At 44.4% G+C, this 23,785-nt stretch overlaps 3 protein-coding genes across 3 annotated transcripts; all 3 read right to left on the bottom strand.

Moving 5' to 3' along the window:
• Positions 1-97: 97 nt before the first annotated feature.
• LOC116089305 (olfactory receptor 12-like) lies at positions 98-1,069 on the bottom strand. Its single transcript, XM_031368931.1, has one exon. It carries the CDS (start codon positions 1,067-1,069, stop codon positions 98-100), a length of 972 nt encoding a protein of 323 aa, XP_031224791.1.
• Positions 1,070-9,655: 8,586 nt separating this feature from the next.
• Positions 9,656-10,615, bottom strand: LOC116089304 (olfactory receptor 12-like). The gene has a single exon (XM_031368930.1). The coding sequence runs from the start codon at positions 10,613-10,615 to the stop codon at positions 9,656-9,658; it is 960 nt and encodes a 319-aa protein (XP_031224790.1).
• A 10,874-nt stretch (positions 10,616-21,489) lies between these two features.
• On the bottom strand, positions 21,490-22,562 carry LOC116089303 (olfactory receptor 12-like). The gene has a single exon (XM_031368929.1). It carries the CDS (start codon positions 22,515-22,517, stop codon positions 21,546-21,548), a length of 972 nt encoding a protein of 323 aa, XP_031224789.1. The 5' UTR covers positions 22,518-22,562; the 3' UTR covers positions 21,490-21,545.
• Between the last annotated feature and the right edge of the window lie 1,223 nt (positions 22,563-23,785).

Here is a 23,785-nt window from a genome sequence, read left to right as displayed (position 1 = left end):
ATCCGCCTGCCTCTGCCTCCCAAGTGCTGGGATTAAAGGCATGCGCCACCACCGCCCGGCTGTAGGATGTTTTTTTTCCATCACGCTGACTTGATCCCTACTTGCATCCTCTCTTCACAAGGCTGTGTCTGTGTCTCAGCCTCTGCAGGGCGTCCTTCACATCCTTGTTCCTCAGACTATAGATGAGAGGGTTGAGCATGGGAATGACCAGGGTGTAGAAGACAGATATCACCTTGCCCTGGGCCATGGATGCTACTGCTCCAGGCTGGGCATACATGACAAACACCGTTCCATAAAACAAAGACACAGCCATCATATGAGAGCCACAGGTGGAGAAGACCTTGTGCCGCCCAGATCCTGAGTGCATCCTGAAGATGGTCACGGTGATGTAGCCATAAGAAACCAAGACAGCTAAGGTGGTGCTCACAATGATGAATCCACAGAGGCCGAAGAGAAAGAGCTCATTGAGAGCTGTGCTGGCACAGGCCAGCTGGAGCAATGGGGGCACGTCACAGTAGAAGTGGTCAATATGGTTGGAGCTGCAGAAGGGCAGCTGGAACGTGAGGCTGGTCTGCACAATGGAGTTCAGGCAGCCTCCACAGTAGGTACCTAGGACCAGACGGGCACAGGTCATAGGACACATGGTCACAGGGTATCTCAGGGGACTGCAGATGGCCATGAAACGGTCATAGGCCATTACAGCTAAAAGGAAAGCCTCAGTGGTAGCCAGCAAGGAGAAAAAGAAGAGCTGTGTGGCGCATCCTGCAAAGCTGATGACTTTGGAGGTGGAGAGGAAGTTGACCAGGGCATTGGGGGCAATGGCAGAGGAGTAACAGAGGTCAACAAAGGACAGGTTCTTGAGAAAGAAGTACATGGGGGAGTGCAGGCGGGCATCCAGGGTGATGACCACGATCATGGTGAGGTTGCCGAGAATGGTCACCACATACAGAGCCAGGAAGACAGCAAAGAGCAGGGCCTGGGTCTCTGCTCCTCCCCCAAATCCCACCAGCACGAACCCCTGCAAGGACACTGCAGAGAGGCTTCCATTTCTATGGACCACTGTGGCCATGAGTAGGGACAGCTGAAGGGAAGAAGGTGGAGGCAGAGAGAGGGAGCAGGTCTCATTGGCGTTGGCAGATGTTCCACAGCCTGCAGGAACCTGTTGGTGCCATGTTGTCCACTGTGCAAAAGTTCACCAGATGTTCTGCTGTGCTGGTCTGACCTGAAAGTGGACATTTCCTCTGACTTTTGGTTCATGAGGCTGTGCTGAGCCCTGTATGTATAGGAAGTGATCTAAGGGTGAAAAGAGGCTTCCTGAGCCAAGTGGCTCTTAGGTCCAGCCTTCAGCATCCCTACAGCTGCCTCTGGGTTGGTTGCTATCCATCCTCCGAGGACATTCCTGAGTGACACCATTTTAGAGCCACTATTGAACCCTACCCTACCCTTTTATGTTACTCACTGTCCATAAAATGGACATGAGGATCTGCTGACCTCCCAGCAACCAGACTGAGTCATCTTATCATTTTCAGGCTGGAAATCAGGGTAAGAAAATGGCTCACACCAACCCGAGGCTTATCTTTTTTTCCCTGCAGGGCTCTGATCACCCCTGGCCAGCTCTTCCTTTAGGCCTGGTGCATAGATGCAATCAGCATGCAGAGCCTCTGCTTGTTTGAGATGTTAGGGCTTCCTGCCAGTCTACATCTATATGTGATGGGTGGGTGGCCTAAGCCGATGTCCTCAGAAACAATGAGATTGGTATCCATGCATACTGGCTTCCAACTTGATCGTTCTGACATTTCTGCTACCTATTTCACTTCAGCTTTGGGGGTTACACTTCCAATTGGAAAAGCAGACAAGCTAACCTCTGTCTTATGCCTGCGATCTATTCCCAGTCACTTCCTCTTCATCCTAGGGACCACTGCAGTAGGGAAGAAGTAATCTTTTGGGACTGGCCAGGGGTCACCACTCTGTGGGTCCCCGAGATGGATGCAGGAGGCTTCTGGGGTTGGGAACCTAGCTAGATAGGGGCAGGTATCAGCTCGACATCATTTGGGGCTCAAGGATGCTGTGAACTAGGTGGGTTCAGTTGTTGCAAAACTCACCACAGCCATCCTCTTTGTACAACATACAGTGTGGACATGGATCCTGGAGGATCCTGTTTGAGTCCACCATCTACTATGGAGTCCAATTTCCCAGTGCAAGTACAAATGGTCATTTTCTCTTCATCTTAGGTACATGGGACTCGTGACATACCCACCAGAAGGGGTCTCAGGACTGACCACACAGGTGTCCATTGTGATGAGAATATGCATGCCATGCCTTTGCTTCCTGCTGGAGCAAGGACAAACCTGATCTCTCTAGTTTTCCAGGGACACAGGATGCCCACAGAATTGGTGAGAAGAGCAACTGGTGACAGTGAAATGAAGGGATAGCCTGTGCTCACCTCAGCCCTGCCCCTGCAGAGCCTGTACCATCACTGCCTCTTGTGAACTGCTTGGATACAGAGCTTTATTCTACATACTGTCAGAAGCTTATATTTAACAAGCTGAGCCCAGGGTGGAGACTCCAGTACTACTAGCTCTGAACTGGGTGATGACCGGGGCTATTCAGAACAGGAACATTACTACCACTATGACAATCTATCCCTTCCTACTGAATGTTGACCCCACTACACTCTAGTCACCAACTCACCTATATTTTCAGTCCTGACAGGTGACACACTTACCATAACTAGTTGAGAGTCTGGCTTGCCGCAAGGTCACACAGCCAACAGCTCTTTCCCGGCATTCTCAGGCTGGCAAGCCTGGTCTTTTGTGAAGATGAGCATCAGTGGTTCCTGTTCATAAGGTGATTTACAGCTTTCTTGGTGGTGGAATGAGGTGACTGTGGACAGAGGTGGGCACCTGGGTGTCTGTGAGGGTCTGGTGTGAATGTCTTTGCTGTCTCAGGCTCTGGGCCCTGTGAAGACAGAAGACTCCTGTCTTCCCTTGCCTTCGTTCTTCTCTGTTCCCTCTCAGACAAGCAGTGTGTGTTGGGTTCACCTTGCTTCAGAGGATTTTCTGAATCTAGCAGGGCTGGGACTCTTGGCCCCCAGTGTCCAATTACAAGGACACCACTCTCTGTTGTGGCTGGAACTTCACCCTGCCTCTGAGCTCCAGAGGCACCGCATTGGCTCCAGCTAATCTCTTTTTCATAGCATCCTCTCTTGGTCTATTGTCAGGAAGCTGTGGTCCTCAGAGACTTGGGGAAGAACCATCAGGATTATACCCGAGTCATCTCAGAAAGACCAATGCCCCTCATTAGGACAGTCCCCCAGGTGGTATAGTTCCCACTTCACCCCCACCCCTAACCACAAGCCCTCCTCTGCTGTTCCCATCTGCCGAAAGAATTCAGTTCCTTTAAGCAACACAATTCCTGCTTACAGGAATTCAGAATCCAAGCCAGTAGTAATAGCAGCTATCCACACTAAGGGAAAGGGCTTCTCCTGGACCGCAGTGAGCCTTTGCTTTCCCCAGGGGTTGGCCATGTGGCCCTTGGGTGACCGCATGCCTGTGGCTCTGGTTGGTGTCTTCATACACTTGAGTCAGAGTACTCACCAGTCCTGGATTTGACACTTTTCCTGATAACATATCAGTCAGTACTCACATCTTATTTTTTTTTAAATAATTTAATTTTCAAGAGACACACAAGCGTTGAACAGCTTCTCGCTCTTACCCTCATACCCACTGTTTTCTTAGCTCACTCCCTTGGTGTTGCTTCCTGTTCCCCCAGTTTTACTTCTACTCTCATGGCATAGGTACATAAAGGGTTTACTTATCTACGTAAGATCTGGAATCCACAGGTAAGAGCAAACACAGCACTTGTCTTAGATCACTTAATATGACTAGCTCTAGTTCTATCCATTTTCTAGCAGATGAAATAGCACGATTCCTCTTATGATTGGCAAAATCCCATTGTGTGTGCACGCTGCGTTTTTGTCATCCACTCCCCTGTTGCTGGACACCTAGGTTGGTTGTATGACTCAGCTATTATACATGGTGCTACCGTAAATGGTGATGTGCAAGTGTCTCTATGATGTGCTAGTTCGGAGTCCTCAGAAGAGCTTCATCTGGACCATAGGGAAGATCTATTGAGAACCCTCCCAACTGACTTCCCTACTGAATTGACTAGTTTACACTCCCACCAGCAGTGTGTAGAGTTTCCTCAGATCCACATCCTCACCAGCATTTACTGGTTTTTATTTATTGTTTTAATGGTTCCCATCAAGACAATTTCCTTTTTATTAACAAAATTATCATGATCTGAGGTAAGATTGAATTTTAGTGTGTGTGTGTGTGTGTGTGTGTGTGTGTGTGTGTGTGTGTGTGTGTGTGTGTGTGTGTGTGTGTGTGTGTGTGTATGTGTGTGTGTGTGGTTTTTTAAGATTTACTTATTTGGGTTTTCAAGATACGGTTGCTCCGTGTAGCCCTGGCTCTCCTAGAGTTCGCTCTGTAGACCAGGCTGGCCTTAACTCAGGGATCTGACAGCCTCTGCCTCCCAAAGGATGGGGTCAAAGGCGTGTGCCACAATCTGTTAAGATTTATTTTTTATTTTATGTGCATTTTCCTGCATGTATGCATGTTTATGTGGACACCACATGTGTGCAGTGCCCTTGGCAGCTGGAAGAGGGTGTTAAAACTGCAGGGACTAGCATAACAGATAACTGTGAGCTGCATGTATGTTCTAGTTCCTCTGCAAGAGTGCTAAGTGGTTTTAACTTCTAAACCCTCTCTAACCCCTTCCCTGTTGTCCTGATGTTCACATCTCTCTGATGGCTAGTGAAGTTGAACATTTATTGGTCATTCGTGTTTCATATTTTGAGAAATGTCTGTTTCTCTCATTTATTAATTGGGTGATTTGATTTTGTGGAAACATATTTCCTTCTTTTTATTTTGGGAATTTCATACATGAATATAATGTGTTTTGATCAAATCTATACTTCAACTGCTCCCCTATCCACTTCCCAATTTTATGCCTCTCTCTCCCTCTCTCCCTCTCTCCCTCTCTCTTTCTCTCTCTCCCTCCCTCCCCCCCTCTCTCTCTCTCTCTCTTCTCTCTCTCTCTCTCTCTCTCTCTCTCTCTGTCTGTCTGTCTCTCTCATTCACTGAATCCAATTAGTGCTTCCTGTATGTACATGAGTGTGGAACTATCTGGAGGCATAAAGTTTTTGCAACCTACTTTAATAAGCATTCAACCTCATTCAACCTCCCCTCTTACCCACCACCCAGCAGAGGCAGTGGAAGAAAACAGTTATTAGGATCTGGGGGAAGTGGACCTGTTTAGCCATTGTTCTTTGGGGGTGAGCTCGATCTTCTTTGTTAGCAGTTCAGCCCTGCAGCAAACACCAAATCCAACCCCGCAGCTGCGGATCAGACCTTTAGGCAGGCAGACAGCACACAGGAATCAGCAGCTACAAGCAGACACCACGCATGAACCAGCACCTGCAGTCCAACCTGAAGAAACCACAAGGCTTGCCAACAGGCTGGAGGCAAGGCCGCAGAAGTGGCAAGCTGCTGCAGGAACCTCACGAACAGTTCTTGGATGAATTTCTCTCAATGGTGGCATCACCACAACTTCAGCTCAATAATGCTATGTGTGTTGTTAGTGAGGAAGAGCAAAGGGGGACAAACCAAGCCAATGTTTAGTGCTTGCCTCCCACTCTCTGTGGGGTCATATTATACTCCCTCATCCTCGGCCCTTTCACGAGTTTGTTATGTTAAAACATCCTTTTACCTGTGTCTGCTTTAGGAAAACATCCTTCCACCTGTGTGCCCCAGCAAAACATCATTTGACACTGTTATGCCCAGAACAAGAGACCCCTAAGAGACCACCAGGGACCACAACTCCAATATAAGCACACGAGGGTCTTTATTGGAGTTTGGACTTGGGTCACAAACCTTTCTGATACAACAGGTTAGGAAAGTGACCTGGGGATTAGGGAAAAAACTGCAAACAGGGACTTTCAAGCCTTGGCATCACATGATTGGGTAATTGGGTAAAGGAATGTTGGCCTTTAAACTGATAGTGCATAGCATCCATTCACACCACAAGGAGACACCACACATCTATAAGGGGCATCGCAACCTGGAAACAACTCATGCTTTCATAGCTCATCCTATTATCATGACCAGTTTATCCTGTTATTGTGAGTTGTGGTCCCTGGTGGTCTCTTAGGGGTCTCTTGTTCTGGGCACAGCTGTTATGTCTACTTTCACCTGCTAAGAACACTTTGTGGTCTCTTTCCCAGAGCCCAAGGGTAGGGCCATGTTATTCTGGAGACAAGCAACTTAAAATGGAATTTGGAGAGCAAGGTGTAGTCTATCCTGGTACTTTGGCCTTTTCAACATAACTGAATTTCCAAACAAACCAGAAGTTTCCACTTCAACTATCTACTTGGAGAATGTCTTAGGTTCTATGTTTTGTTTTGCTTGTTTTTGTTCTATTCTAGCTAAATCCTCTGTCATGGTTTAACAAGAATACAATTCTATGTTTGTCTATTCATTTAATCAACTGTGTCCTTTGGTGTACAGAAGTTTTGTTTTGTTTTGCCTTATTTGCGGCTTTTAATTTCATGAGGTCCTATATGTTAACTATTGGCCTTATCTTCTGAAAAGCTTGAATCGTTCTGAGAACACCCTTGCTAATGTCCTTAGAGTGTTCTTCTCAAGTCACTGCTTGATCGATGCCTGGGTTTGATGCTTCTCTTTGTGGCTGACAAGGAAACTGTCTGCTTGTTCCTCTAGGAACAGACAGTCCAGCATTATACTTTCAATCCTGGCCTGGAATGCATCAAGAATGGGTCAAATGTGCCTCTGCTCTGTTTCTGCCATTAGCGCACTATGAGTAGCATCCTATGTTATATAACAGTTAGCAACAGACACACTGTTTCCCTCCAGAAACATGGAGTCTGTCTCACTATGGCACATAGAGGCCTAGGTTTCTCATCACTAAAAAAAGTTGTTCTCCACCATCTTCATATGACACATCTGGTAGACAAGGTGAACTTGTGCTTCGTGAACACATCTATACCTCTCAATGGTGCACCTGTGTTCCTGCATCTCAGATGTTTGCATTTCTGTTTCTGAAAAGTGTTTTCCTAATGAAACACTCTGACTGTGACTATATCAAGTTCTTGGGTTAACTAGGTTCTGCTATGACTCCTATGATGGCAATGGAACTATCTAAACCCAGCATGCAGGAAACCCCTACTTGTTCCCTATGTGTTCCCCATATTGGACAGTCTCCCCCAAGGCTCCTCGAGGAACAGCTTAGGATCACAGCAAACTCTTGCCTCAGTTTTGGCATCCTGACCATGTCCCCTTGTTTTGATAAAACAATATATCTTGATCCAGGGTGCTGCCAAGGCTCCATGGAAGGATGGAGCCAAGGATCCATGAACCAAGGCTCATGGGAGGATGGATGATCCAGGGTGGTACTCAAAGTGCTCATGGAAGGATGGATGAGTTCATTTCCTGGATTGCCTATTTCAGCCAACTAGCTTTTGGAATATTTATCTGATTAAATTTTTATATTTAAATTGTTTTTAAAAAGCTATTTTATATTTTATTTAGCATTTTGTAATATATATTTTGGTTATATTATTTCTCCTCCCACAACTCCTAGATCCTTACATCCATTACTACCCACTCAATCTCAAGTTTTTTCTCTCTCAGAAAAAAACAAAACTAAAACCCCAACCAAACATCAGCAACAACTTCTCCACCATTTCAGTTGAGCTTTTTTTCCCCCAGTAATTCCATCTCTTCATTGAGTTCTGTTGTCATATCTTTATTGACTCCCTTATCTCTATTCCCTTTGGTTTCCTGTCCTAGGAGTGTGGCCATGTCTTCTTTGAATTTTTTAAATGTATTTATCATTTTTTATTTTGGACTCTCCCAGGACTCTCCCCCAATGAGGTCATTCTCACTGGGGTCCGTTACTATAGGATTAGTCATTTTTGGAGGACACATGCTGTCTTTGGTTTTGGGGTTGTTTCAGGTTTGTACTGGAAGTTGAACATCTGGAATTGGCTGGTTGAGTGGAACTGTGGGCCTGAAGCTGATGGCCAAGAGGAAGCTTATCTGTTATCAGGGGAGTCAAGGGGAACTGTGTAAGTGTAGGGGAGAGTAAAATGGGACTTCTTACACATTGGTGCTTGGTATTGTGCAGACAGGAGAGTCTGGGCCCAATGGTGGGTCAGCCCAATGGTGGGTCAGACCCCAAAGGGTCTGAGGGCTCCTTTCCTGTCAGCAATGGGAGATGCACAGGCTGGGAAAGTTTGGGCATAGAGATGGGATTTGGGGACTCTTTATCTCTTGGTACTAGGGGTAAAATGGACAGGGGAAGTTTGGGTGGTGTCTCATGTGATCCTAAAATGCCATTTGGTTTAGCTGTTGGCATGTGTCTCTAAATTGATATTCTTATTGTATGCATATTTCCATGTGATTCTAATACAGAGTTTTAATTTCTCCTTGTCAGGCTAATCATCTTTTTTTTTTCTTTTCCCTTTCTTCTAATTATTCTTTTTAAAAAAAATCAGTTATTCAACATTGCGGTCTCAAGACCATCCTAAGTAAAGCACAGAAATGCAAGAATTAGTTTCAGTCTGGCTTGGGACTAAACAAATGCCAAAGACAACAGTTTAAAAATCTAGCCTCAGGGATGTTTACTGAGGTTGTACAACAGCAACAGCAAAGATTTGAGAATGAACTGAACCAAATAAATATATGATGCCAATGCATTGTGTTCTGACAAAAGCCTGGGTCCCAATGTTCCTTCAGATATTGGTAAATCAGCTTTGTTACAATAGTGTTGTGACCAACATTCCAACTTGAAGTTTACCATAAGTGCCTGTGTTCCTAGAAGCTCTCTGTGGGTATGTGTTAGCTGGTGTTTACATAAAAAAGTCTTCCCCAAAATTTGAATTTTTTATTTAGTTCAAATTGATACATAAAATGAGAGTTCACATGTAATTAGCATAAATTTTCTTTAGCTAATAATATAGCAAGTATGTAGATAAGGCAGAAGGCCAGGGTCCAAGCTCAGGCTCTGAATAGGCTAGGCTTAGCCACCTGTCCCAAATGCCACTTATAGAGTCAAGTGATGGCTCAAGTCAAAGAGAGGGACTTCAATTAATATAACTACATTGATCAGAGTGAATAGCAAGGTCCAGCTATACCTGAGTCCATTAGTTGGGTATGGATAATAGTTTTATGTTGAAATGGGATGGGAATTGGGACAGAGGACAAGCGGTGTGGTGTGGTTGGTCATGCTCATCACAGGGAGTCTCCATCATAGTTCTAGAGAACAGTTCAAGAAACCCCTTGCTGTTTGAAGGAAAAACTGTTTCTCAGGAGGTGATTATTTCAGCCTCAAAGGAGCAGCCTCATCCTTGTAGATAATTGTCCTAATACAGTGGTGTCTACCCTGAGAGACTTTGCCACTCCTGGAATACAAGGGGACAGAAGAAGTCACACACAAATGCCAGAAGGAAGAAAGTATGCAGGAAGCTACCCAGAAGCAAGCAAGCAAACAAGATTCAAAACACATATAAAGTGCCCTAGTGATGAGATTGTCTTCCACACAACCCTTCGTTCCATCCCCAGGATACCTTCCTTTACACGGCTGCATGCTTCTGTCTCTGTCTCAGCCTCCATAGGGCATCCTTCACATCCTTGTTCCGCAGACTGTAGATAAGGGGGTTGAGCATGGGGATGACCAGAGTGTAGAAGATGGAGACCACCTTGCCTTGCTCTTTAGATGCCACACCTCCTGGCTGGCCATATATAGCAATCCCAGTTCCATAAAACAAGGACACGGCTGTCAAATGGGAGCCGCAGGTAGAGAAGACCTTGTGCCTCCTGGATCCTGAGTGCATGCTGAGGATGGTTACGGTGATGTAGCCATAGGAAATCAGGATGACTAATGTTGCCCCCATTAGAATGAAACCACAGATGGCAAACATTACCAGCTCATTGACAGAGGTGTTGGCACAGGCCAGCTGGAGCAGCGGGGGCACATCACAGAAGAAATGGTCAATGTGATTGGAGCCACAGAAGGGAAGTTGAAAAGTGAGGCTGGTCTCCACAATGGAGTTGAGGCAACCTCCACAGTAGGCAGCCAGCACAAGGCAAGCACAGACTATGGGGGACATGGTTACTGGGTAGTGTAGAGGACTGCAGATGGCCATGAAGCGGTCATAGGCCATCACAGCAAGAAGCAAAGCCTCACTTGTTCCCAGAAAGGAGAAGAAGAACAGCTGTGCAGCACAACCAGCAACTCCAATGGCTTTGGAGGAATAGAAGTTGGCCATGGCTTTGGGGGCAATGGCAGAGGAGTAACAGAGGTCAACAAAGGACAGGTTCTTGAGGAAGAAGTACATGGGGGAGTGCAGGCGGGCATCCAGGGTGATGACCACGATCATGGTAAGGTTGCCCAGGACGGTCACTAGGTACAGGGCCAGGAAGACAGAAAGGAGCAGAGCCTTGGTCTCTTCACCTCCCCCAAATCCCACCAGCACAAACCCCTGCAAGGACACTCCAGAGAGGCTTCCATTTCTGTGGACCGCTGTGGCCATGAGTAAGGTTAGCTGAAGAGAGGAAGGTGGAGGCAGAAGGGAAACAGTCCTCAACTCTAAAGGCACATGTCACAGGGAGTGCTGAGATGCATCTGTGACATACTGTCCATAAGCCCAGAGATCTGGATCGACTTTCAGATAGACCAGTGTGGCCTGAAAGAGGGCATTTCCTCTGAGTTACTTAGTTCCAACATGGGGTTCTGCTGAGCCCCATCTGTGCAGAGGCCTCAGCTGAGTCCTGAGGATACAAAGAAGGTTTCTGAGTTGAGTGACTCTCAGGTACAGACAACTTTTCAGTGACCCCACGCTTGCCTCTGAGTTTCTTGTTGTCCACCTCCAGGGACATCCTGGGTAATGTCACTTAAAAAAACACTCTCAAGTCCTGCCCTGCCCTTCTGTCTCAGCCACTGATCTTAGAAGGGACAAGAGAACCTGCTGACCTCTCAGAAACTAGAGTAGGTGATCTTGTCATCTCTAGGCTGGATTCTTGACCTCATCTGAACAGGTCTGACTCCCAAGACTGGTGGACATCTACGGTCTATGCAGACTGCTTCATTGAGGGTGTGAGGGGTTCCTGCTGGTGACAAGATGTTAGAGACTGTTGTCTAGGCCCATGTCCTGAGTAACACTAAGACTGGGATCCTTGCATGTTTGGGACATGCTCATGGCATGGGACCTGATTTCACTGTCAGCTCTGTCTCCTTATTTGCTTCAGCTTTGGGGGTTTAAAGGATCCTGTCCCACCACATCCAAAGGCTTCCTGTGTCATCAGTATAGAAATTCTCTGAGTCCCACCCCATACCTCCCAGGCCTCATCATAGTCCCTGACTAAAGAATATCACAAGGGACTCCTGCCCTTCCAGAAGTTGAGCTGTGTGATCTGTCCCTCTCCAGGCTGAAAAGAGAGCAGGGAGCAGCTCTTCCCAGGCTGAAGCTGACCCATTGTCTGTCCCATGTAGGACCATGTTTTTTTCATTCTAAGCATAGAATTTAGTAGCCATCACTGTATGCAGGAGGCTAGGGAATTCCTATCAATGTCTTATGGTTAGACAGAACATGGAGATGAGATAGCCTATTTCTATCCTGTCAAAAGCACCAAGGATGGGTCCTTGATATATCTGGGACATTCTTATGCCCTCAAAATCAATCTCACTGCTAACTATGCTCTGTACTTCAACTCAAGTTTGGAGGAATTAAAAGATCTTACTCTTTCCCATTTGAAAACCAAATAGAGATGGTTCTGCCCAATGCTCTCAGACCATACCTCTCACTTTCTCTTACAGTGCTCACAGCATTGAAAATCTTGGAGTGTCCTGAGTGGGGCTCACTGTGGTCACTACCATATTGGTACACACAGGACAAAGCTGGGAAGTTGCTGTCCTGAGTCACCTGGGTAGATCTGTGTGATGTCCGTTCTCTGTCATTCAGGGGGTTAGGAAAGTTCTTGGTCTAGGTGAGCTCCTTTTCTGTGACCTCCACTCTTCCTATACAGTTCTCTACAGCTCTCACATGGGTATGAGTTAGTGGTTGTGGGTCCCATCTGAGCCAAGCATCCATTGCAAAACTAACTTTCCCACTGTGAGCTGTAAGATGTGCTTGGAATGGCTTTGTGCTCAACAAGGGTCACAGTACTGACCACACATAGATTTCCATGGTAATAATTATGGAAAGGAAGGCTGGTCTGTTGCTTCTTGTTAACCCCCAAACAAGCTTGAGCTCCCCAGTTTGATTATCTAATGCCATTTCTGGGATGAGAGGGAAGCATAGGTTGAGGATATTTCTTTGCTGTGAGAGAGCTAGGTAATCATGACGGTAAGGAACAGCCATTGCTCACCTCAACCCTACTCCTGATGAGCCAGGGACACTATTCTCTCCTGTGAGCTGCCTGAATGCAGAGCTTCAGTCCACCTGCCTGCAGAATTGAAGCTAGTGTTCAATAAGATTGAACAAAACTGCGCACTCCGAACTGTGCCAAAGCAAAGATGATCAGGGTAGGATATGTCAGCTTACTAAGGCAAGCTCTGAGTGAACACTGTTTACCCTTCTGATCTCTGCCTACATAGTCTACTCCTCACAATGAACTTACCTTTCATAAGTGAGTCATGTCTATCCCAAGGTCACACAACCAACATCTGTGCACCCAGTGTCTGTGATGCTGAGGTGGATGGACATCAGTTGATCCTGTCCCTTAATTAGATCATCTGTGGGTTCCTGGGAAATGGAGTGAAAGGACTGTGAGCAGAGGTGGTCACCTGTGTCCCCATGAGGATCCAGGATATGCAAGTTCTAGCCGTGACAGTTCTGGGATTTGCAAAGAATAAAACTCAGTTCCTTACCTTGCCTACTCTCCTGTCACTGAAAGTAGGAACCTATGTGGAGAGGTCACTGTGCTGGAGAGGATGCTGTGCTTCTAGCCATGCTGGGGCTCTTGGCCTCCAATGGCCAATTAGGAAGGTGCTGCCCCACTGACAGCTGGGAATCTAACTCCCTGGGCTCTAGAGGTAGAAGACTGGCTGTAGCCAATCTCTGCCTCATCACCATCAAAGCCCTATGGGTTGGCAGGAAGCCTTGGTTCACAGGGACCTCTGGAGGTACCATCAGAACTACAGCAGAGACAACTCAGAAGCACCTGTGTTCAGTGTAACTCATTAAAGCAGTCACCTGATGGTCAACATGGCCACAGACCAACTTCTTGTTGTTCCCTTCAACTTTCCATGTTGTTATGAAAACTACATAGTAAAAATCCTCTTATAAGTCAACCGGTCAGTTTAACACCCCTAAATGAGCACTGGCTCTTCTCAAGTCACTAACTCTGCAAATCCAAGTCCCCCAGTGTCATTAGAAGCCTGAGTAAGTGAGCTCCAGCCCCCTTTTGTTCTTTTTCTGATTGTTTCTGTCTGGAGGAATACAATCCAGTAAGTAGCGATCCAATAGGAGAGGCAAAAGAGAGAAAGGCTGGAGTAACCCCTTCCCTCCTCAGCAGTTAGCTGTGTTCCCATACACATCTTGGGGTTCCATCTGCCCTCACATCCCAAATCTCAACACTCTTTAGTTTTGCTCTTAAGATCTTTCCTGGGATTGAGGAAACAGCCACATTCCTATTGGTGGGGTGACAAGGACATGAAGTCTCCATCTGAATTCTGAGAGTCAATCTCTATGTTCTTTCCCATCATGGAAAGAGTACATGAGGACACAAGAGAGCCCCTGCTAACACTTCTGTCATTTATGTCCTATAGGTAGCATCCTAGGCTTTATAGTACCAACCTTGATCCTAATAAACATTTACTGTTTCTCTTAAAAAACAGCATGCTTGTGCCATGGGCCAGAAGGTGTGAGCTTCCTTTATGTGGAGTTGGATCAATGGGTAAAGCTCTTGCTGCACAAGGTTAAAATCTGAGTTTGGATCACAAAGTGGGACAATCTCCTCATGTGGTTCTCAAGGCTTTGAAATTGTTTGAGAGACAAATTTGAAAAAAATTTCAAGGAGTGGGCTACCAGAAACTTGGATTTCTCTGGGAAGAATTAAGTGGACATGGATGTTCATGGTGGGGACTCAGAAGACCAGACTGCTGGCAGAAATGTGGACATTGAAGCCCTGTTCCATGAGGTCTCAGATGCATCACAGCTTCTGCTGGACGCTGGACTGGAGGAAGGAATGTTACAGTCTGACAAATGATTTGTCTGCATTATGTCATGTCCTGTGAATTCAGGAGATGCTGAACTTGAAGGGGATAGACTAATTAGTCTGCTGGAAGAAGTTTAAGGGGCTCCACATTCAGGCTATGGAATGGTTATCGCTGGCTACTCCTAGCCAAGCTTACAATGAGTATTAGAAGCAAGTAGCAGAGCAGAGAGATTTAAAACTTGCAATTCAATCATAAAGGAAGTGTAAAACTGGGACTAAGGAAGACACAGCACTTGGAGAGACTCATAGGGACCAGTAGAGAGAAGTCAAGTACTTTATCTACATCTGGACAATAGGAAAGATGTTCTGAATGTGGTTCAGGAATTGGTCCATCACAGGCTAAGGACCATAATAAACTCACTGAGAGACTTCCTTCTCACAAGAGAGCTTCTAAGATCCTCACTCACACAAGCCAGCTGAGAAGTGTTCCCAAGTATCTGTGTCATTATAGTCAACCTCCTAAACACTCAAGCAGCAATATGGACAGAGATTATCTATTGCCTCAGCTGAGGCCAGAGTTTTGAGTCATCCACTAGATGGTGGTTTAACAGATATGCGAATGCAAGCACTATTAGGTCATGGATGGTTTCCACCCAGATTACAATGGGAGATCAGATAATGGACATCAGGATTGCTGTACCTTTGGGCAGCTCTACCCAGTGTCATGTGTAAATCATGGGCTACAGTAGTGACCTCAGGTCATTGAGGCACATGGGATGTTTACTAGTTAGGGCTGTGATAATGCCCTATGTTCTCCAACATGCAAGGACATGAGTGTGGTTTCTCAAGGACATCTTGACACCACACGCCCTTGGGAATGAACATTGTACTAGGGCCATCTGTTGGATTTGGGTCTTTCATTTTGTCCACTCTTCCTTTCTGTGCTCCCTTTATCTCTTGTGGAAATGTGTATTCTGTGCCATTGTAGTGTGGGAGTTGTCACTGTTCTATTGCTATGAGCAGACACCATCACCAAGACAACTCGTATAAAATAAATTTAACTGGGAGCTTGCTTACAATTGTGGAGATGAGTGTATGATGTTCGTGGCAGGAAGCAGACAGGTACAGTGTTAGAGCAGTAGCTGAACATCCTGATCCACAGGGAGCAGACAGACAGACAGACAGAGAAAGCAGCATGGCCTGGGTTTTCAAACTGACTCCCAGTTATGGACTTCCTGCAACAAGGCCATGCCTCCTAATCTTTCCTAAACATTTCCACTAACTGGTGACCCTGCATTCAAATATATGAGCCTGTGGGAGGCATTCTCACTCAAGCCACAACAGGGGTTTATAAATTTCTTTTATTATATATGAAATATGGCTAATATTTTACTTTCATTCTCAGAGGAGTCTTTGGTCTTCATCTTTCCAAGGATGTTCCAAGTGTTCAGCGTTTGTGGACTGTTACAGATGGCTAAATGCATCTTCCATAATGCACTGATCATGAGCCTTAGGGGAGAGGGGTAGAATGTTGAGGTTTGGGTGCAAGAATATCCTTTGTGTGAATTCCCCAGGATGGTAGCATGTTTGGAGGGACTATATTTATATCAAGTGGTGTTAGTGATTTTTTAGTAAGTTTGTTACAGTTCTCCTTAGCCCAGCTACCTACAAAATAACTGAGACTAGACTATTAGATTTATTTATCTAGCTTTAAGGGCAGATCTGTCCCAACACCGGGAGTAACTGTGATCAGCAGGACCAGGCACACAGGAACTCTTCCAGCCCAGTGGCTTGGGGTGCTTCTGGTTTGTTTGGGCCAGCCGCCAGTGCCCTGAGCAGGCCTTGGGTGCAAGCTCTGCAGCCAGTCTTACAACACCCAGAGGATACTCCACTCCTAGGCACTCTAACAGGCCCAGAATCAGAGGTGAGGAGGATACAACATCTGTCTCCACACCAGGAGTAACTGGGACCAGCAGGATCCAGGCACACAAGAACTCTGCCAGCCCGGTGGCTTGGTTGCTTCTGGTCTGTCTGGGCTGGCCAGTGCCCTGAGCAGACCTTGGGCGCAAACTCTGAAGTCACTCCCAAAACACTCAGAGGAAGCTCGACTCCCAGGTGCTCTAACAAGCCCAGGGTCACAGGATCCCAGAATCACAGGACAGAGACAGCTTGACTCTGAGCAGTTCTGACACAACCAGAATCACAGGAAGGACAGGCTCCAGTCAGATTTAGCAAGGGCAGGTAGCACTAGAGATAACCAGATGATACGGGGCAAGTGTAAGAATATAAGCAATACAAACTAAGGTTACTTGGCATCTTCAGAGCCCAATACTCTCACCATTGCAAGTCCTGGACAGACCATCACACATGAAAAGGAAGATTCAGATATAAAATCACTTCTCATGATGATGATACAGGACTTTAAGAAAGACATAAATTGCACCCTCAAAGAAATACAGGAGAACACAGGTAAACAGCTAGAAGCCCTTCAAGAGGAAACACAAAAATCCCTTAAAGATCTACAGGAAAACACAATCAAGTAGGTGAAAGAAATGAGCAAAACCATCCAGAATCTAAAAATGGAAATAGAAACAATAAAGAGGTCAGAAGTAGAGGCAACCATGGAGATAGAAAACCTAGGAAAGAAATCAGGAGTCGTACATGCAAGCATCACCAACAGAATACAAGAGATAGAAGAGAGAATCTCAGGGGCAGAATACACCATAGAAAACATTGACACAACAGTCAAAGAAAATGCAAAAAGCAAAAAGCTCCTAACCCAGAACGTCCAGGAAATCCAGGATGCAATGAGAAGACCAAACTTAAGGATAATAGGTATAGAAGAGAGTGAAGACTCCCAAGGTAATGGGCCAGTAGATATCTTCAACAAAATTATAGAAGAAATCTTCCCTAACCTAAAGAAAGAGATGCCCATGAATATACAAGAAGCCTACAGAACTCCAAATAGACTGGACCAGAAAAGAAATTCCTCCCGTCACATAATAATCAAAACACCAAATGCACTAAACAAAGAAAGAAGTTTAAAAGCAGTAAAGGAAAAAAGACAAGTAACATATAAAGGCAGGCCTATCAGAATTACAGCAGATTTCTCACCAGAGACTATGAAAGCTAGAAGATCCTGGGCAGATGTCATACAGACCCTACAAGAACACAAATGCTAGCCCAGACTACTATATCCAGTAAAACTCTCAATTACCATAGATGGAGAACACAAGATATTCCATGACAAAACAAAATTTACACACTATCTTTCCACAAATCCAGCCCTACAAAGGATAATAGATGGAAAACATCAACATAAGGAGCAAAACTACACCCTAGAAGAAGCAAGAAGGTAATCTTTCAACAAATCCACACAAACCTAATTCCACCTCTTACAACAAAAACAACAGGAAGTAACAATTACTTTTTCTTAATATATTAATTTCAAAATTAGTATTACCAACATATCCTAATGGATTGAAATCCAATAATATGAGGAATTGGAAATTTGTTGATTGTCATCCAATGCTCTCTCTAATTTGGTAATTGGAGAAATAGGTCCAACACTGTACAATCTATATACACTGTCAGCTTGTATCTTTGTGACAGTGTCTGGCTGTGTACAATATAATGGTCTTGAAATCTTGCTTCTCCTATTTCAGTCTCTCTATTAGTAGTATTGTTTATTTCATGTTTTTACACTATACTATGGTTTTCAGAACAGCTTATATATTTCAAAAATATTTATATACCCAAAAGAAACATAGACGATTAACTAGGGAGGTGGCTTGAAAGAGAACAACAAAGTGAAACTGAATGCTTTGCTTGACATTTGTAACTCTTGTATCAAGTTTGAAGGACTTTATAAGTTACTCTTTCTATGAGATGAATGCTTTTCCAAATTATCACAGCTAATGAACCAAATTTTTACCCTCACCTAATGTCTGTGTCACCCTCCAAGCAGAACCCTTGTTCATTGAAACAGTTGGCGAATGACTTTATGGATAGACCATCTTAATGCCTACACCATTTCTTAAATGAATGTAACCTGTTCTCTGTGGGCTGAGAATGAAGTCACTCACTCAAGTCAAATAGCTTTGACCATAGCAGGAAGTCTGTATCCAAAAATCGAGCCTACAATTCATTTCTTGGTGCAGCAGAACTATCAACTCTCAGCTTAGCTACAATGGAGGTAAAATCCTTTGGTGATGTGAGGGTCATTGAAATACAGCCTTATTACAATGAAACCCAATGTCTAAAAATTGTTCTTATTTTGGGCTTGTACCACAGTAAGAGCCAAGATTTTAAACTCTACTAAATACAAAACAAACAAAAAGACTTTATATATTCATGTCCATTTAAGAAAATACTAGTAGTGGTGTATTATTTTTAAGTATACAGTTAATATGTTTGGAGTTATTTAAAATTTATATTGAGAAAAACGTATTTTCACTATTGCTGTAGATGAGCATCTACAAGCTATAAGACCATTAAATTGATTGTTGTTTTATATCAAACAACTTTTATATTATTTATTTTTATTGTCATAATATTTTATAAATTTTAAGGAATATGACAAAAAAAGATATTATAGGTATTGAAGGGGGAGTCTCTGGGAGGAGCAATGGTACAAAAGGGAAACAAGAATGTGATTCAATTCTATTTAATTAAAATATGTTTTTAAATGTTAACAAATTCAGATAAATTGAAATCATGTAACTTTTCTCATCATAATGCAATAAAACTTAAAAAAAGAATACATATTTTGCATATACACATTTATGGAACGTGTAATGTACACAATTGAGCTAAAGATGATATCCTGCTCTTCACTTCAGTAGGAAGGCACTTATTTTACTTTATGTTAGTTTTGATTGTACAACCAAACTGAAATATAATTTTTTCTATGACATTTGAACAGATAGTATGTAAATTCTGAGCATTCTATAGCCAACGATCTGCAGCATATTCATAGCTGCGGCCCTGGATAGGCACATTTTTGTATCTTAGCCAGTCCCACAGTTATTTCCATATGGAAGATCAGCAAATTATGTTACCTGTCCTGTTTAGTCTTGATTTCTTTCTTCCTGACTACAGTCAAGATCTTCAGGTGATTTCCCATGGTCAAATCTGATTTTTATTGATTTGAATTGAATCCATAGTTTTTGTTTTCCTGTGGATATAAAAGCATATTCTCTCCCCCAACACAACACCATTTTATTGATTTTTATCTCCCTCTGGGAGAATTTTTAATTCTCTTTTGTTTATTAGGTATCTCTGTCTTCCATCTGCTCCCATATCCATTAAGTGTCCATTCTTAATTCCATCTAAATGTGATTTTAACTTTGGTATCTCATCATTTTAGCAGTTTGCCAAAATATTTTTTTGCCTTTTCTGAGTTTTCTGTTTTACCTATTGTAGATGATCTGCCATTGACATGTGAGTTATTAATGTTTACATCCAGTGCAGTGTTGTTCAACTGTTTTGCAGACAAGTTTCTCCACTGTTGACCTCAGATGGCCAACTTGAATTTGATATCAGGAGCCTCTTGGGGTGTTTCTTTCTTTGTCCCTTGCTGGTCTACATTCATTAGTCCAGTGTTGGCCCTTGTCACAACTTCTGCATATTCTAAAAGGCTGGGTTCTTTTTGGATTTTCTCTAGAAAAAAAATGTTTCTAGGAATGCTTTGCCTATAATCCCTTTTAAAATAACCTTGCTTACCAAAATTAAAACTTTTGACAGTTGGATTTCCTAAAACCTGTAGAGAACATCTTTTCTATTGAAGTTACATCCTTACACATTTCTAATTCTAGCCTTCTTATGAGTTGTCATTTAAATTCTTCCTGAGAGTGGCTATTGTGTGGCAGGAAGTAACTAAAACCATACACATATCCTCAAGTGCAGAGTGCAAGCAGTCCTCAACTTGCACTCACACGAAGCCTTACGAACCACGCACCCTTCACTGTACCTGAGGACATGGATTAATCTTATGAAGTTTGTGCTTGAGCAACGGACATCAAAAACAAGACCAACAGCTTGGCTGTCTTATAGGACACTCTCAGAAGAGAGTGGTAACTCTGGCCAGATCTGGTCAAATGTTGAACTTGGGGCAGAATGCCTGGGATTGAATAGAGGATACCGTTGGATTATATTTCTTTTTCCTAGTCACAGTGCAGTAAGCTCCCAAGATTGTGGGTTTACAAATTGATTTCAACATATACATATATACATAGAAAATATGTACATATTTACTACTACATTAAATTCAGACTAAGACTCTTTGAGAGAGAATCTATGCAAGATGTGTTTCACCAGAGCCATGGAACTCACTATGAGGAAAACTTGGCAATATGTTTACAGTTATTTTATGTGACTTTTAAAAAATTTATTTACGTGCATGGTGTTTATCTGTTAGTATGAATGAGTGTGTATAGGCACCCAATGAAGTAGAAACTGGGTGTGGATTTAGAGTTACATCTGGCCAAATATGATAGTTTATAAATTATATTGGATGCTGACCTTTATTTCCCATGAACATATTTTGTTTACTCGGAAATTATTTATCCACATCAATATTACTGAAATTTGAAGACCACAACTGTTCAGGATGGAGGGAGCTGCAGAAGGGCAGCTAGAACAAGAGGTTGGTCTGAACAATGGAGTTGAGGCAGCATCCACAGTAGGTGCCTAGGGCCAGACGGGCACATGCCATGGTGCACATGGTCATAGGGCACCTCAGGGGACAGCAGATGGTCATGAACCTATCATAGGCCATTATTAGAGATGTAGTTACAAGATGATTTTGAGCCTCCTGGCTTGGGAACTTGGAAATGAGCTGTGCAAGAACACCAAGCACTCTTTATTTTCAAGCCACCTCTCCAGCCTCTAGAGTCATATTTAATAAGTCAAAAGCTCCAGAGAGCTTAACTAAAGGGAAAAGGGAGAGTGTTGTATGCTCACAAGGAGTTACCAAGACACACATCAGGGTGGGATCAGAAAAGGGGACTTCATATTAGCAATTTATTCTGTTTTGTACATTAGTTCAAACATCTATTTCCATTCCTAGAAAAAAAAAACACATTCAGTACCAACAAATATAAATCATGTTAACTGCAACACACATTAAAAAGTGGCTTTGAACTTTCTCTCCTCCTCAACAGAGCAACTCTATGCTACCTGTTTAGGCAGTACCAGGTCTATAATATGCTTCCAGGAACACAGCACCGGGTCTATTATGTGCTTCCAGGATGGATGAATAGAAGAGGTTGCACAGTGTTTCATTGGAAGTCTTCCCTCCAGCTCTCATTGCACATCCTCCTTCACAAGGCTGTGCCTTTGTCCCAGCCTCCTCAGGGCATCCTTCACATCCTTGTTTCGAAGACTGTAGATGACAGGGTTCAGCATGGGGATAACCAGGGTGTAGAAAACAGAGACCACTTTCCCCTGCTCCATGGATGTCAGAGCCCCTGGCTGAGCATACATGACAAACACAGTTCCGTAAAACAAGGACACAGCTGTCATGTGTGAACCACAGGTGGAGAAGAGCTTGTGCCTTCCTGACCCTGAGTGCATCCTGAGAATGGTCACTGTGATGTAGCCATAGGAGACAAGGACCACAAGAGTGGTAGACACGATGATGAGCCCACAAATGCCAAACATGACAAGCTCATTGAGAGTTGTGTCAGCGCAGGCAAGCCGGAGCAGTGGGGGAACATCACAGTAGAAGTGGTTAATACGGTTGGAGCTGCAGAAGGGCAGCTGGAACGTGAGGCTGGTCTGCACAATGGAGTTCAGGCAGCCTCCACAGTAGGTGCCCAGGACCAGACGAGCACATGCCATGGGGCACATGGTCACAGGGTATCTTAAGGGACTGCAGATGGCCATGAAACGATCATAGGCCATGACTGCCAACAGGAAGCCTTCAGTTGTAACCAGAAGGGAGAAAAAAAAGAACTGAGTCGCACATCCTGCAAAGCTGATGATCTTAGAAGAGGAGAGGAAGATGGTCATGGCTTTGGGGGCAATGACAGAGGAGTAGCAAAGATCAACAAAGGAGAGGTTCTTGAGGAAGAAGTACATGGGGGAGTGCAGGCGGGCATCCAGGGTGATGACCACAATCATGGTGAGGTTGCCCAGGACGGTGACCACATACAGGACCAGGAAGACAGCAAAGAGCAAGGCCTGGGTCTCTGCACCTCCCCCAAATCCTACCAGCACAAATCCCTGCAAGGATACTGTGGAGAGGCTTCCATTTCTGTGGACCGCTGTGGCCATGAGTGGAGTCAGATGCAGAGAGATAGATGGAGGCAGAAAGGGGGAGCAGATCTCACTGGTGCGGTCAGATGTTCTACAGGCTTCCAGAACCAATTCTCGACATGCTGTCCATTCTCCAAAAGCCTACTAAGTGCTGTGATGTGCCAGATGATATTGAGTGGCCTGAAAGGGGGGACATTTCCTCTGATTTACTCAAGAATTTGTTGAGCCTCCCTTCTGCAGGAGGCCGGGCAGTGATCTGAGGACACAGAGAGACTTCCAGAGCTGAGTGATGGAGTATAGGCAGCTTTTCAAGGTCCATATGCCTGCTTAGTCACTTGTGCTACCACATCACAGAGACACCCCAGAGCAGCTCCATTAGTACCGCTACCTACTGAGTTCACCTGAACCAACCAGCCCTCCTCAATTCAAAATGTTTAGAAGCACCTCCTATCCTTCTCAAACAGGCTGATCATGTCTCCTCCAGGAGGAGTCCCTCTTAGTCAAGAGTACAAAAAGCACTCTCCATGCTGAGACTGAGCCCTCTGTTTACCCTACAGGATGCTCAACAACTCTAGCTCCAAGCTTGTCCACAGTAATTATCAATGTACAGATCTACAGCTTGCTGGAGGAGTTGAGAATCTCTAGCTAATGACTAGAAGTTGGAGACGTGGTAAATGGGGCAGCTGAGGCCCTTATCCTGAGAAACAGCAGGATTGGTTTTCAGAAATATTTGGACATGCTCAGGGTCTCCAACTAGATCATTCCATTTTATCTTTGTGAATTTATACATTCTTGTGCTTTACCATTGAAATCCAGAGAGAGCTAGCCTCTGACCTTCTGGATATTTACCGCCTCTTTCTCTTATTCATAGCGATCATAGATAGCATCAATAGATTAGGCTTGTCCTCTAAGTGCCTGTGTATAGTGACCTTGATTTTGGCTGATAAATCAATGTATGGAGGAGCTGTACTGAGAATCTTGGGTGGAGATAAGGGTGTGACTGTTCTCTATTCCTCGGGACGGTTAAAGGACTTCTCTGGTCTGAGTGAGCTTATCTTCTGTGCCCTCCACTCACCTCCACAGTTCACTCTCACTCAAATGCTGGTAGGATGGCATAGACAATTTTTCTCACTGCGAGCTCACAGGTGTGCATGGAGTGGCTTTGTGCTCACAGTGTTGACACAGCAGCCAGCAGTCACAGTGCTGACCGCCTAGGTTCCCATGTTGATATGTGTGATGTGTAAATGAAAGTTGGTCCTTTGTTTCTAGTTGTAACAAGGACAAGC

Source organism: Mastomys coucha, unplaced genomic scaffold (genome assembly GCF_008632895.1).
Source record: "Mastomys coucha isolate ucsf_1 unplaced genomic scaffold, UCSF_Mcou_1 pScaffold14, whole genome shotgun sequence".
NCBI classification, from domain to species: Eukaryota; Metazoa; Chordata; class Mammalia; order Rodentia; family Muridae; genus Mastomys; species Mastomys coucha.
The sequence above is the reverse complement of the archived record's forward strand: the minus strand, read 5'-3'. Positions and strand labels throughout refer to the sequence as shown.